At 38.4% G+C, this 15925-nt stretch overlaps 1 protein-coding gene across 8 annotated transcripts; it reads right to left on the bottom strand.

The window, feature by feature from the left end:
* Window positions 1–365: 365 nt before the first annotated feature.
* tfap2a (transcription factor AP-2 alpha) lies at window positions 366–13649 on the bottom strand. Of its 8 annotated transcripts, none has more exons than XM_064941522.1 (7): window positions 13498–13649; window positions 8855–9289; window positions 7653–7704; window positions 6115–6340; window positions 5391–5509; window positions 3150–3291; window positions 366–2311 (listed from the first exon to the last, which is right to left on the bottom strand). In XM_064941522.1, exons 1-7 carry the CDS (start codon window positions 13531–13533, stop codon window positions 2029–2031), a joined length of 1293 nt encoding a protein of 430 aa, XP_064797594.1. In that variant the 5' UTR covers window positions 13534–13649; the 3' UTR covers window positions 366–2028. The 8 variants fall into 8 exon arrangements, with proteins under 8 accessions (XP_064797594.1, XP_064797597.1, XP_064797593.1 ...); XM_064941525.1 differs by having other exon boundaries at window positions 8873–9289; XM_064941521.1 differs by lacking the exon at window positions 13498–13649 and adding an exon at window positions 11618–11866.
* Between the last annotated feature and the right edge of the window lie 2276 nt (window positions 13650–15925).

The following is a 15925-nucleotide window of genomic DNA, read 5'->3' as shown; positions in this document are numbered from 1 at the left end:
GTCACAACATCCCCATGCCACAACGCTCTCGACTAGAACCAGAGAGTGGAAAATAGAACAGAGCACAGACACAGGATATGCATATACATCCACCGACTCCACTCCACCATGCTTCAGTAGAGATTGATTTCGAGGTGCATGCCATCAATACACAATCAAAACTCCATTTGAATTCGCTTATGTAATGCATATTCCCCGTGGCTTTAGGCACGCTAAACAAGGCTACAGCAGGTGTGTTAGAAGCATACATGATCATTTGCATCGACATGACTACAACGAAGCCTATGGGTAGAGATGTGAGCAAATATAAGAGATATCCACAGGCAAACGTATTTGTCATATCATTTAACTGAATGCAGTTGAAATAGGTTTCCCACATTTTATTCCAACTGAATGCTGTCAAACAACACCAATAATTACAGACAGGCTAGTAATAACAAATATTTGATGCATGTCTTAAAAAAGCTTTAACAAAAACGAAATAAAGAAAACAATAGAGTGGTAGGGAAAGGCAAATGTAATAACCTTCAACACAGCCATATAGATCTCACTGATTTTAAAGAACGGTTTTGCTTGAGGGCTGGCGCTTCACACACACACTTCAAACAGCAAAGAATTCATTGTTTTCTGTGTCATTTGACATGGTAAAAAAGCTCGGCTCCGGTTTTGAATGATCCTGTGCTCTGAACTATGAGTTGAAAGTATACGTTGTTTTATTATACTTGAGGGAAACAATGGGTTCAGCTGCTTATTGCAAGGAACACTCGTCAGGGGAGAGTTAAACTCAATTACTGTAACCGTGCTGAATAGAAAAAATGGCCAAGAACGAAAATACACCCGGGCGTCTCAACCACTGAATAAAAAATGAAAATATATGAATAAAAATCAACATGAAGCGTATCAAATGTTTATTTTTTTCTGGGCAACAAAGGACTATAATACATTGACAGGCATGGGAACTATTGCCAGCACAAGTCTATACAATACAGCTAAAACCGCCTCCAATTTGGACATTGGACATACAAGATATCAGATGGTCCCAAATGCTTAGAATTACTTCGAACATAAAAAAAATAATCAAAAGACAATATCCATTTATTGCTTTTATGGTGCTTCAAGGGAAGAACAAGTGAAACGTATTCTGATTGGCACAACACATAAAAGCTTGTATAAAAACAAGAAAGTAGAAACACAAAACAGTTCTCTTCGGGGTCTCGATTATGCACTTTTCAATTAAAAAACTGAATGGAATAAGGATGATATAGCTAGAGAGAAATGGAGGTTTATTTCTATATTAAATTTGTTTACTTGCTTCAATGTCGCCTCAACATGCTACAAGAGGGCTGAATTGAAATATCCCAGAGAAAAAATACCCCAAACTTCTGTTTTCTAATAACCATAAAACCACATGAAGAACTAACCGAATATTTAAACCCACTAAAACAGGAGGCACCAGATAAATAAAAAATAAGTTTCAACAGACGCACCATATTTACAATTCCCATTAAATTACACATAAATAAATATATACATACATGAACACAGATTCCCTTATATAACCGTGAATCGTGTTGAAATTCAAAGTTCAAGTTGGTCGCTTGGAGTGAGAGTCTACAACTGAAGTCATGACATGGAACTCTGTGGATTTTTTTCAAGTTTATTATTCACAATACTGATAATAATTCATCCTCTTTTCGCTTCTTTTTGTCACATGGCTACAATCGTAAATTGAGAGATATAAGGGTCGCTCGATTTCAGTCCGTTGCAGCTCATAAAAAGAGGGAGTACATAAAAAGTCATAGATGTGGCAGAGATCTTTCCCTCTCTGGATCTGTTCTTTGCGCCTTTCAGCATTTTTTTCTTTTTAATTATTGTGGGGATCTTGCGCATCACTTCCCGTGAATCCAAAGTTGAATGGTATTAAAAACAAACATGTAAAATCATCGCGAGATCAGGAAGTGGCACGTTAACTTGATCAATAGTATTTATATGTATTTATAATATTTATATTGGGCTTTCAGGTGGGAATCACTTTCTGTGCTTCTCGTCTTTGTCTCCGCCTTTAGTGCCGCTGTCTGAGTGACTGTTGTTGTTCAGGTACATTTTGTCCATGGCTTTAATCGCCTCGGTCAGATAGTTCTGGAGAGCGGTGAGGGCCGCGCACATGGCTGGGGTCCCGAATCCGTGAGAAATGAGACTGAAATGGGTCAAGCAACTCTGAATCCCTGGCTCAAGAATAGGTTGTGGTCGAGAATTCCCCAAGGGCGTACGGTCCTGGGAAAGCAGGTCTGTGAATTCTTTGCAGATTTGCCTAAAATGGGGAGACAATATATATGTTAATTACAATCATAATGCCAGTCTGCCCCTAATATGACGTATAGGCCTATACAAGACATGTTCAAAGATCCTATTAATTTTATGTAGTTAGTACTACAACATTAGAATGTGGCCTATCGCATATTTGCTCAAAGGAACGTATAAGTATAGTGTCGTACTATGTCTAAATGTTAAAATGCAGTGGGGAAAGGTTGACGTTGGAGTAAAAGCAACTATGTTTCAATGCAATCCCAATCACAGCAAACAAAATGGTTGCATATGGATGAATCTGAGGCCTGTTCAGTCGACCAATTACAGTAAACTCCATATTGGATAGTCTCAGATAGGCTATTCGTGTACGTGTTTTATTCAATGCTTACGCAACGCCAAAATGCTTGGCATGAATCGAATACAGAGCATGGATATCAAATTCAGTACGTCTAATATTAGTTGAAAGTGTCGAATTCAAGAAGTGTTTGTTCATTGTGGCATTTTGTCGTGTGCATAACATCACTTGATGACCTATTTGGCTTATTAGAAGGACAAATAATTGGACATTAGTCGATTAATTTGTATCCAATATTTTTTTGGTCAGTTTTAATGTCACATCCATTCAATAGCCTACTACAATGTAACACAAATAACGAGTCCATAAATCAACACTTTAGAAATGCATGTGAAATATATAGGCCTATCAAAAAGCCTACAAAAAAATATAAAAAACGAATTTATAGAATTGACCACGACCATCCATTTGTGTTTGCAAACACTGTCGATGTAAACACGAGAATCATTTTTTTTTGACATATGAAATGTGATAATATGACACTTACTTCGTTGCCAATAACATGTTTTTCCTTTGGACTTGTTCGTTTGGGTCGGAATGCTGACGGTTTGTATATTCAGCTACTGCCTTGGCTGGAAACTCAGTCTCGCATACGTAACCAAAATCTCTGGCAAGATGCACGGCTTCGCCTGAGAAGGAAAGAATGGATTGAGTATACTATATTGCTCTAAATTGGACATTAAATATAGACCAATTAACACTTCCATTTAACACATGATTCATCTAATGAACGTCCTCTGCCAAAGTGAAGGCCTTGTCTTTGCATCAAATTCTAAATCAGTAGGCTATAGGCTAGCACTTGTACCTTCCATCAGATGATGGACTATTTTATTTTTGTTGTTGTCAATTAGCAGACGCTGTTACGCAGAGAGACATTTGGGTTAAGTACCTTGCTCAAGAGAACATCTACATATTTTTCACCTTGTCTGCCCGGGAATTTGAACCAGCAACCTTTCGGTTACTGGCCCAACGCCCATAACCGCTAGGCTACCTGTTATCAATAAGAGTCAGGCCCCCATTCCGTGAGAAGAGTTAAATATCCGGGAAGCAATATAAAATGCCATAAGTAGCGTCATGCATATCACCATGTCATTGCTTAGCCATCCCTAAACATTATTGAACGTCCAGCAGATCATACAACGAAAGCAATTTTAAAAGGCTATATGCAAATCTCGCTCCTACAAACTTTAGCCATGAGAATTTAGGTTCATTCCATTGAGGTCTGCTTTTTTTGTAGATTTTTTCAAGTCTTTGGTTTTAATTTCCTGAAACAGTTGGGTTTTTACTGCGGGGCTTCCTGCCATAAGCCTCAACTCCGGAAGAACGCATGCGCCAATTAGCATCAAAGCTCAAGTCCAGTAAACTCGTTTCCATAAAATGGAGCGGATCATAAACAATAACAGCACTTCAGAAAAACGCAGTGTCTCTTCACTAAATAACCGAGTGTCCCCCCCCACACACACACTTTATCGCAAAGAATCATATATTTCTTCAACCTCATTACCATACAGCACCCAATTTCAATGAAGTACAATGAATATTGCAGTCGCTCCACGGCTGTAATGATTAACAGGAACCAATGAACCGTCCCAGGCTTTCACCTTTAAAATCCACAGCTCACCAAATACCACCGCACTGAATAATAGGGTTCAACTTTGCAAGCAAAATGGATTTATTCAATAGCAATGGCATCCTCATAGTGTGCCACAATTACCTAATTTATTATTTAATAGTCTCACAACATATAGATCTTCCATAGGTCACTTCCACTTCAATCACAGAGAAACAGAAAGTGTCCCTGCATGTGTGAATAATAGAAGTCTAATAACAGTAGCTGTAGCTGTTGGCTAGTGGTCCTACTACTACTAGTATTACTATAACTATGATTATTACTACTATTACTACAATTACTATAACTATGATTATTACTACTATTACTACTATAACTATGATTATTACTTATTACTACTTTTACTATAACTATTACTATAACTATGATTATTACTACTATTACTATAAATATGATTATTACTACTATTACTATAACTATGATTATTACTACTACTAATACTACTATAACTATGATTATTACTGCAACTACTACTACTATTACTATAACAATGATTACTACTACTACTATTACTACTTCTACAACTATGATTATTACTACGACTACTATCACTACTATTACTCCTATTACTACTATTACTATTACCATGATTATTACTACGACTACTACTACTACTAGCCTAATATAGGCCTTATAATAATGATCATGATAACAAGCCACTATAGGGTTAATAAATCAATCGATCCACCTCTGCCAGAGGTGAAACAGCTCCAAACTCACGCTAAACAATAAATAAGCAAATGCCCATAACCCTGCTTCAACAAGGAGCCTAGTTCATCTGGTACAAACTAGGCCAGCCAGGCTTACCGAACCCACCTCACACTGTAGTAGTCTATTCTAGGACCACTTTCACGAGAGGATTCCACACACGAAGGCTAAATACACAGGCCAATGTTGCGAAAAGCCTTTTAAAATTATTACCATCATCCTCTCTCTCAAAAACACATATATCCTTCATGCATGACTGGTTTGCAAGTCAAAGTCAGTCCAAATTACATGGATGAGCGGATATACTGATTTCGAATGTCCCCCCTGAAACCGTTCAAAGCACCTGCTATCCCGGGAACCGGAACTCAGATCATTTACAATGCAACTTACCTTCGACTAGTGACGTCAGCAGGGTAACGTTTGCGGCTTTGCGTCTACCTGCAGGTAGATTTAATCCGATTTTATCCAATTTCTCTCTGAGGGACCTTCCGCCATTCTTAGACTTGGCCCTGTGACAAGAACAGAAAAATAGGTTGTATGAATAGGCTAATTTGTAAAATGGCATGTTTTTTTTTTTTTTTACCATCATTGTTTACACACTATCTGATCCAAAAAGGTCTGAATGAATAAGTATGTTATTAATCATATTATTGAATCAAAGATTAGGTAGCTATCTTGATTTAAAAAACAACAATGCCATAATAGCATCGTCTTCCTTCCATACACTTCTATAACACTATCGGTGGCTACAGGCCTATGTGTGTGTCAATATAGGCTATGTATTTTCAAATCACTGAAACTACTTTATTTGAATGCACAGTGTATACCCAAAATACTGGCTTTGTGTCGAGGTTGGAATCTATAGACTAAAAACTGAAGTAGTTTACTGTTGTTGGTGTAGGCCGAAATATGATGTGCGTAAACTAGTCTTACAGGGTTGAGGGTAAGGCCAAAAGGCCTACATTCATTTGTGGGCTACATTGTGAGTGTAAAGTTAATATGGAATTTAACAGTCTGCCTTTTGGGCTGTTTTAAATGCAGGAGGTATCACGCTTGGTCGATTTTAATTATACCTGGGATAAAGAATGAGGAGCGACATTAAAGTCCGGCTCACCTTCTCAGCACCCCGCCCAGCAGTGACGCGTTGAGGCACTCAGGCGGCGAAAGGCGTCTCTGCACTTCCGCCACCGTGACCTTGTATTTTGATGTGGAGCTGAGCAGAGACAGGCGACCCGGAACAGAGCAGAACACCTCGTTGGGGTTTACCACACCGCCAAAAAGACCATCTTTATTTATCGGAATGGCGGAGACGTTGTTGTTCTTGGATAAAGAAACTGGACCTAGGGAAGAAGGAAAGCAATTTCTGTGAATCTTATTCAATGTAGACCATTAATCAGATGACATTCATATCAAACGCGGTGTGGGTGTAGAGGCCTACACACAATTAAAACAATTGGCATAGGGTATGACAGGCCAAATAATAATAATAATATTAACACGAATAATAAACATGAATAATGATAATATAGGCCTATTTATTGTTTTCTTATTTTGGTTATTAGGCCTACGCACAAAGGCCTAACCATTGCAAAATGTTGTACCATATTGTAGGCCTCGTATAGGCCCAATATTTGTTTAGGGTAGGCTATCTATGCAATTTGAGCTCTGAAACATCGCACGCTTTTGCAGACGCGCGCGCACACATGTTGCAATACTTAAAACACACACACACACAGCACGCGAAGAGAAGCCTTTTTTCAAATATCGATGGTCTCCCCAAAAATACAGTCGCGCGTGTGATTTCACTTTGCAGGGGTTACCGTTTTGTGTGCTGTAACCGGAGACAAAGGGACTAGCGCTTTTGGATAGATCACTTGTGACATTAATAGCCCAGGGGAGGCTAATAGAGACGATAGGAGTTAAACGAACTCTTGAGATTACTAATATAAGAGCCAATTATCATGTTGATGCGGAAAGAGCATCTCTCAAGATTTATCCCCTGCGCATCTAATTTGAACTGACAAAAGACTCCACATGGCGAGAGGGGTAACGTTCAACCTGACCATGGAGTAGGCCTAGCACGCCAGAAATGGTCTTGTAGGAGTAAACAATCGAATTCACACGCAATTATGCTAGGCCCATATATGATAATGCAACACTGAACGCATTATTCCATAATCAACCGAAGCCAAACACTGATGGAATGAGACTCTATAAATGGTTTAAAGACCTTGCCTATTTTTGCAGCGTATATTTTTTCCACCTTTGATGCAGGATCTGGTATCATTCTGATACTTCATACATAGAGCATCACCAACTGCCATTTTAGATTTGCTCCCGAACGGGCCTATATTTACGATATAGAGCGAAAAGATGCGTCAACACATTAAAACCAATAGCCTAAACAGCATAGCCTATATAGGGCATATTCGCATCTGACTATGCCTACTCTGAAATGCTGACATTGGCATTAATTGATGAAAAGGTGCATGCAGTTAGTTTGATGCACTCGAGCTCACGTAATAAAAAACACTGCGCATTAATCCACTTGGTTCAGTGAGGCGCTGACTACCGCACAAGCTCCGGAGCAGAGGGGTGGTGTGGTGTGCAGCTTGTGGAAACATACATGGCATCTCGAAGGAAATTGCTTACCTTTTTTAATTACAGTCTGATCTGGGATGTGAATTCCTTGATCCTCAACATGCTGCAACACACAGATGCAAAATACACTATTTAATATGGAATACAATGAAATTAATTTAACATGTCATGCTGTTTGCAAAAGACTGGCATGTAGCCCACAACCCAAATATATGATGGGCCTGTTATTATTTTCAATGAGGGTGATATTGGCTACAGCTGTTGGGCAGTGCGCGTCATGCATATCAGACTTAAATAATGAAGCTCTGTCGCCCAATAATCGTGACCTCATTCCATCCGCAGAGTGGATACTTACGAATAACTATGAATCCAAATTGTATTCGGAATAAAGGTGGTATTACACGTCGTGCACACTAATTGGGGATTAGGCATTTGTTTTAGAAAAAAACGCATCATTGTACAGGCCTTTACTTATTTGATGTATTCGTATTACCTGCAGAGCGATGGAACTTAATCTAAAACATGGTGCTCATAGTGTGCCTGCATGTGCAAAACTCCCGAGTGGACATTTTATTATTGCTCTCAGCCTCCCGCTCATATCGGGACTTGAGTATTTTCAATGAGCACAATTAAATTAAAGATGAAGGGAGGATATCCAGAATTATGTCCAAAAATGACAGGGATTATTAATCAACAAGCGCGGTATACCATCCATTTTGTGAGAGGGGTTGCAGATCATATTATAGTTCTCAGAGCTTCAGCTTTGATCTGTTTGCTTAAGGCAAGTGTTTATAACACTATCCATCTTTTCAGTGGAGGGAGGGGGTCAACAAAATAATACGGCTAATAAAGTGCAAACACAGCTCGAGAATATAGACTGAATAATCCATGCAAATAGGCTTTTATACAGTGTTTCACTCGAGAGCCGTTTGTAAAATGTAATGTCTGTTGGAACATTTACATAAAAAGGGCTCTGTCAATTCAATGCAATGGTTATGGCCATAATCTTTGACCATTTCTGCATTTATAAAATTGCATGCCATGCACTGAGTCATTACATGTAGGCCGTGACATTTCATATAGAGCTGCCAATTTACAGCAACAAACACTTAGGCTATAGAAGGCTACGTGTGTAGGCCTAATAATAATTTCAATATAATAATAAGAAAAATAATAACAACAACAATTATTATTATAATAACAACAACAACAACGTAATAGTAAAAATGTAATAGTAATAATAATATAATTACCAAATAATGCTGAATTACCTGAACATCTTCTAAAGAGTGAGGTATTCCATGGATTGGGATAGAATCTGAGAGTCCCGTATCGATTCCGTGGCCCGACGGCAGGAGCACTTCTCTACGGTACTCCCTACAGAGCTGATGGGGCAAGCCACGGTGCTGGTGCAGCAAACTGCTCTCCTGACTTTGCCTCTGGCCCGGCCAGCCAGGGTGTTGTGGCTGCGGCTGAGCGTGCAGGGAGTTGAGGGAGTAGGGGTCGTTGACGTGCGAGTATGGGTCCTGAGACTGAGGGTAGATTGGCTGGTAGGGCGGAGGAAAGTACGGTGGCTGGAAGTCGGAGTTTGGGGTATGGGAGAGTGGAGGGGCGCTATATGGAGACTGGCCCACGCCTCCCAGCTGAGGTAGCCTGGCTGTCCCATTGCTGGTACCGTCGTGACGATCCTGCAGGAAAAAAGAATCGGAGAAATTAAACCTATACACCAACCCTCCATTTTACCCGTTTTCACCGGGGCTTTTATGGACTGTCACCTACCATAATTGAATGTCTATTCAAAGTCGTTGGTTGAAATAAAATCAACAGCATTTATCTGTTGAACGCAGCAATAATAGCCTAATAATAATAATAATAATAATGCTAACAATAATAACAGTGATAATTACTGTAGGCTAATAACACACCCGTAGGCCTATTTGATCATTTTCAGGGGGAAAATGATTACAGTTGAAATATTTAGATAGGCCTACTGAAATTAAATGTGAGAGCAATCTTGCATTCTTTTTCTTTTTTGTATGATAGTTTAGCAAAACTATTTGACTAAAAAAGGCAATAATCGGAGTCTGATTGCTGCACGAAGTAGGCTATAACTGTCTTTGCCACAGAGTCCAACTTACCATCGCGGAAAAGCTGTGCACTAACATCTGCGATGATTTTCGAGCGATTCAAAAGAGAATTTTCAGAAGAAAAACGTTGATAAAACAACGAAAATGTACGAGCAAACAAAATAATACCAGCAACAACACTATTGAAAGATCACGGAGCCCAATGTTCAGATAAGCACCACCGAAGAACGATAATCCATCAGAATTTGGTTAAATTCCCACTGCCCTTCATTCGATTCTAAAATGCAATGTTTGGTCTTGCGGATTTATGTTTAAAGTTTCCTGTATCCCTGTTCCGTCTTCTGTCTCTATCACTGTGTTGTTCCCTCGACTGAGCTCATATTAGCAAAGAGCTGCTTCTTTCCTTGGACTCCTAATAGCAGATATTCATGACTATTAATATTACACGAATTCTTAATAAGGGAAGAATGGTCGGAAATCGAGCGTGAAGCGAGGAAGCAACTCAAGGCAGAGTCTGCACTAAATGACGTCCATTGAATGAGGAATCAGTATATCTATCTAATCAGAGATGGGGAGAGAAAGAGGGAGTGAGTGAGAAGGGGAGAGAGAGAGGGAGACAAAAAGAGGGACATTCTCTTGCGTCTGACGAATCAGAGAGAGGGGGGAACATTTTAAAAGGTTCGAAGGCAAGCACAAGTGAAAGAAAGGCAGAATGAAGGGGGGACCAGAGATAGAGGAAGAGCCATGGACGGAAACAATGTGCACCTCTGATTCGTGTGAAAATCCAGCAAACGCTGAGGGCATCTCGGCTGGCACATTTTTACTGTTCAGAGGGCGGTTGTCTGCTCGCCATGTCCCTTTGTTTTTCACTTCAGTTTCCGACGCCTCGCTTTCCATGGCCCTTCCCCAGTCTCTCGAATGAATTAATCCACGGTCATTTGAATTCAAACCACGCCAGCCGAGCTAACTTTCACTCCGAGCAAATATATTCAAAAGTTATTATACGGATACGCAAGCTTATGACATCTACTTTCCACTTCTAACCTATTTGCACGCGACCATTTTGACAAAACAGCAAAAGAGTAACCATTATGAAAACACGGTAGTTAACACTGATTTCGATAAAAACAGAAACAGGTCTATTAGCCTAACCGTAAACTAAACTTGAATGAGAGAATCACAAATTCAAACACGGGCGGCGAAATCCAGCCCAGCGTTTCTTCCCTGCTCTTTGCATGCGTATTCTCCAGACGCGGTTAAAACACGTTCAACTGGCTGCACCACTCCTAAACAACTCCCTGATATGACTGCCAAACTTTATATTCTATAATAACAATCACACAGCGTGTGCAGTGCACACACACCTCTAAGGGCTCAAAATGCACCGATTTATTTTATAAGAATGTAAGGGATAGGCATCATATTATTTAAACACATTATTTTAAACATACTTCTTTTTCGATGATACAGTCAACACATGCATTTTGGGTATGTCTCCATATGTACATTCTCTTACTTTCTATGTACATTTAGCATGTTTCAGCAGTGAGTTTTGAAATCCTATTTTATACAATTACGTTTAAAATGGTATAAATACATAAATGTTTTCCTATGGGTTTGCCATGTATTACTTTAATTTATTGATGTGAAAATGTATTATTATTATTGCTATTACTTTATTTTCACTGTTAATATTGAAACTGTGTAAAATGTATTTTTCTACACAATTAAAAATTGCATTACTCCATATCAAAATAGCAAAAATATCTAACATATGAAATAAACCAATATGCATCTGTATATCCTTCAATGAATTAAATATGTTCCCAGACAACTGTCAAAACAATTAGAGATGGACAAAATGAAAATAAAGCAGTATACCCCATTAATTACATGAAAGCAGCAATAAATCAAATATGAGCCTCTTACCTCGCAATCTTCATATTTTATATTATCAGTTAATTTCCAAAGCATTTTCATGAGTTGTGGTGGATATTGAGAGCGCCTTTCCTTGTTTTACACAGTGAATTGTGCTCTAGCGGAAACTATTTTAGTTGAGCTTGGCTGTCTGCGCTCTGAGATCTCCCTCTAATGGTGAAAGTAAAAGGCTCGCGCACCACTGTAATAACATTCGCATTCCCTCATTAGCATATCAACAGCCGCTTGATTCCCATCTGCCCAACACCAATGGACAACACAGGTAACACTGGAGCGAGATTTCACATGTATTTACTTCTCCCACATTCAATGAGAATATACAGCAGGCATTGAGCGTACATTTTATAAGCATTCTCTATGACAAAAAGGCAACAACACACCCTGCACCTGGGGGTGTGAACGTTCATTTGATGGCTATGATAAAACAAATAATTGGATAATACATGTTATGTATTAATTTGTTTCCTTTGTCGTGCATATTCGTTTTAGGAAATGTGGTTTCATAAAAACAACTGTTTATGTAACAGCTTCATACAAACAAGTTCCATCATCTCACACCCTATATGGGCCTATGGTACAATCTGTCTGTTCTTACATTTTAGGATGGTTAACTTGCTCTGAAGAGCGTGCCACACGCAAATACTCTATCTAGTGCTCTCTTCATACTTTGTTGCCAAACTGATTTTCGTAAACTGTTGTTTTAGACGTATTGAGAGTTGAGACCATGAAAAGCTATTCTGTCACTGTCATGCAAAAGAGGAAACAATCTAAAGTAGGTATACAGCTCCATTGACGACATGTAAGAGCGCCGTTTTTGTAATGTAAATAATTAACACAACAACATAGCTTGTTTAATGTGAATGAGGGTCTGAAGTATTTGGGCGGGTCAAGAACCAGGTCGCCAACTCCTAGGCGTTGGCCTCTCCTAGTTCAGATTTACATTTTTGGTGGGGTACCTTTACAACCGGTTGTTATTAATGAGAGGGCCCATGAATCTAGATCACAATGACAACTATCAGCGGGGTAAAGGTGCCTTAAAAAATACATCGTGGGGTGTGTGGGTCTGTATGTGTTTCTATATGCTGCTGTGTGGATATTAGAGTTTGTGTGCTTTTGGAGAGTGAAGCGAAAAGGCTCAATCTCACCATGGCTTGGATCGTTTCACCGACTCCAGTTTCACCGCGTTAGAAAGTTCTGTTTTACAATCGACATGAAAGTATTCTTTAAAAATCAATTGCATTAGGCCAACATAACCCTCCAAAGTAATAGGCCTACATCGGAGAGATTTGTTTTGACATTTTAGATGACAAGAACCACAACTTCCGGGCGAGCTATAACTTTAGTATGAGATGCAATTTATCATATCATAGACGAATTAACATCTATAATGATAAGTTGGAGCATACTATGTATGATTTGCGCTATTTATTGATTTTATTCACATTTCAATAAACACTAGTCTATAGCAAAACAATACATTTTATATCCTAAAGGAAACTCTATAGGCTATTATTTGCTTCTATATAAGGAACTGTTTTCTATAGTCTTAAATTGCATGATATATAAAGTGACGTAGCCTTCTATGCAAGTTACACCTGCTTTCCCCAAGTTATTACGAGAGCCAATGCGCTATTGTTAATCTGGCGTAAATAGGGACATTATCGACTTTTGCGAGAAAAAAGAACACTGTCAAAGTAAAAATAATTAAAACTATTGAATAACTGTATAATATTTAGGATAAATATAGTGCTTGCCTACTAATTCTACATTGAAAAGTTGATGGCAATGCATTTACCAATTGTGGCCATATATTCGACATATATTACACAACTAACCTACACGTTCTTTGTCTTGAAATAAACAGCACATACCTGCCAATCCCCCATTTTGCCCATTATTGACATCATTGTTTCTTCAATTTGCCTGGATATGGTAGATCACACGTCGTGTTATCTCATTGAGGCTTCCGTCCATAAGCCAATTTTTGCTTTTACTTGTGGTGAACGAGATCAGCTCACCTGGCCATAAAAACCCTCTGGGCCACCTGGTGGCACATGCGCAATAGACCGGATGTGTTAACCTACCTGAAGTTGAGGTAATGCTCTTTTGTGAATATGCTTTTGGGGCTTACTGCGTTCAATTGTGAATGAGAACATATGGCTGGAAAGTGTGTGGACGAAACTTTCGCACAGAATCGGATTTTTTTCATCCATGGGCTAACTGTTGTGAATACAACAATATAACAATATCATTTGCATACCATTTATATACGTAAAATACAAAAGTAAATGAAAAATCTATATATTATTGAATATCAACATCATGTCAATATCAGTTGATTATAAAATATTTATTCACATTAAAGATTAAACTGTGTCAAGGTAAAATCTGAAGGTTAACTGTAACATCATTACTTAAACACAATCTACCAGGTTCCCTTACGTGTATTGGGGTCATGGTTTATTTATCATCTGTTTATTTCTAATACATACTTATGAAGACGCCTCAGGCCAGAAATGAATGAGCTCAGCTCTTCACCAAGCACACCAAAAAATAAAAAGAGCAACACGTGCGCTCACCGAGGTGTTAATGGTAATGATGGTCGAAACGTATTTTCTTTCTAATTCTAACGGGACACATGTCGAGTCTACCTATGGGGCGCTCCACAACATGGTTGCACAGCACTGTCAATTTCAGAATGGAAAGATATATCTGGCTTGAATTATGATGTATTATTTAGTTGATATAAATATGACAAATAAACCATAACGATAAGTGTTCCATTTCAAATTCAACAGTGCTATATAAGCTATATAGTCTAGATATATAGCCTATTTTAAACAACAGGCCTTTTCCTGAGAAAACACGGCTCAGTTGAATTACAGTCACACAATTGGGCAAATATTGAAATATTTGAGACTACATATTTGTTTTTGTCTTGCATTTGACTGTGGTGTTTGGCAACTGTGCGGTCTATAAACTTGTATTCTATACATATTTGGGAAACTTTAATATTCCCTCAATGTTTGTCTTCAAAGACAATCGATTTGAAAAGAATAAAAGTGCAGGCAGGAATACAGATAAAATAGAACAATCTAAAACATATATTCAGAGCAACAAGGTGTAGCTTACTGCAGTACTGTGCACAGGGAACGCTAGCAAGTGTTAAAGAGTTCTGGACAGGATCCGTTTCCATGTGAATATCCAACCTGTTTGTCTAAGGCTTGGTTTCAACCACTTCCACCCCTGCCAGGAGCCCCAGGCACAATTTCAGTTAAGCATCATAAAACCGTACAAGATGTTTAATAGGCAACGATACTGAAACGACTGGTTGCACCTTTTGGGCATTGATATATCTCACAATTTAGCAAGGATAATGCGCAATGCATTTAGCCAATAACATCTAAGATTTATTATTATTATTAGTAGTAATAGTAGTAGTATTTCAGATGCTTACTGAATTATTAGTCCTACGCTAAATAAATGGTCTACTTCAAAACACGACATGTCATAAAATATTACAATGGCTAGAGAAACGCATCCTCGTGCGTAATTCTTATTTGTCCAAACTTTGGCGCATTACTTTATTCATTATTTAACAAGTTAGGAGTGATGAAACGCTAATCCGTATAGCTAAGTAAAGAAATATCTAATGGTTTGAAGCACTATAAAATCACTCCGCTGCAAGGTATTTACCATTATCCAGGAGTAAAACATCATTTACACAGAATTTGCCTATATTATATTCCTCCGCAAATCTATAGAGAGGCCTCTCACATAATGTTATGCATTCTGGATTTCTGGTTGTGTAGGCCTACCCTATGCGTTTCAAGTGATAAAACAATCGTTGGTTTTCAAATTATGATCCCCAGAAGAATAAACTGTGGTCTGGCGCCATCAAGTTCTAAAAGAAAGAAAAGCGCTGCAGAAAGGCAAAAAAGTTTCAAATTCAACTGTAATTGAAACCAAATGTACTCAAATGGAAATACAGGAAGAAATAGTAAGCCAAAAGCCTACCAGGTCTGTGCAGTACAGTTCGCAACATGAGTTTTCATATCACTGCAAGGATAATACAATTTAAAAAAATAATCTATATGCCAAAATTAACTTTATGTTATATCAATAACCTATAAGAGTGATTTATGCGTTATACTGGAATCGAACACATATTCTTCTTTCAAATTAACCCTTTGATCTCAACCTAAAATCCTTCATAATGATAATCATCTCAGATTTGGCCCAATCTGGACACAGACGTCAACAGGCATAAATCTTAATTGATCCTCTTGCGCCATCTTC

Source organism: Oncorhynchus masou, chromosome 28, assembly GCF_036934945.1.
Source record: "Oncorhynchus masou masou isolate Uvic2021 chromosome 28, UVic_Omas_1.1, whole genome shotgun sequence".
NCBI classification, from domain to species: Eukaryota; Metazoa; Chordata; class Actinopteri; order Salmoniformes; family Salmonidae; genus Oncorhynchus; species Oncorhynchus masou.
The sequence above is the reverse complement of the archived record's forward strand: the minus strand, read 5'-3'. Positions and strand labels throughout refer to the sequence as shown.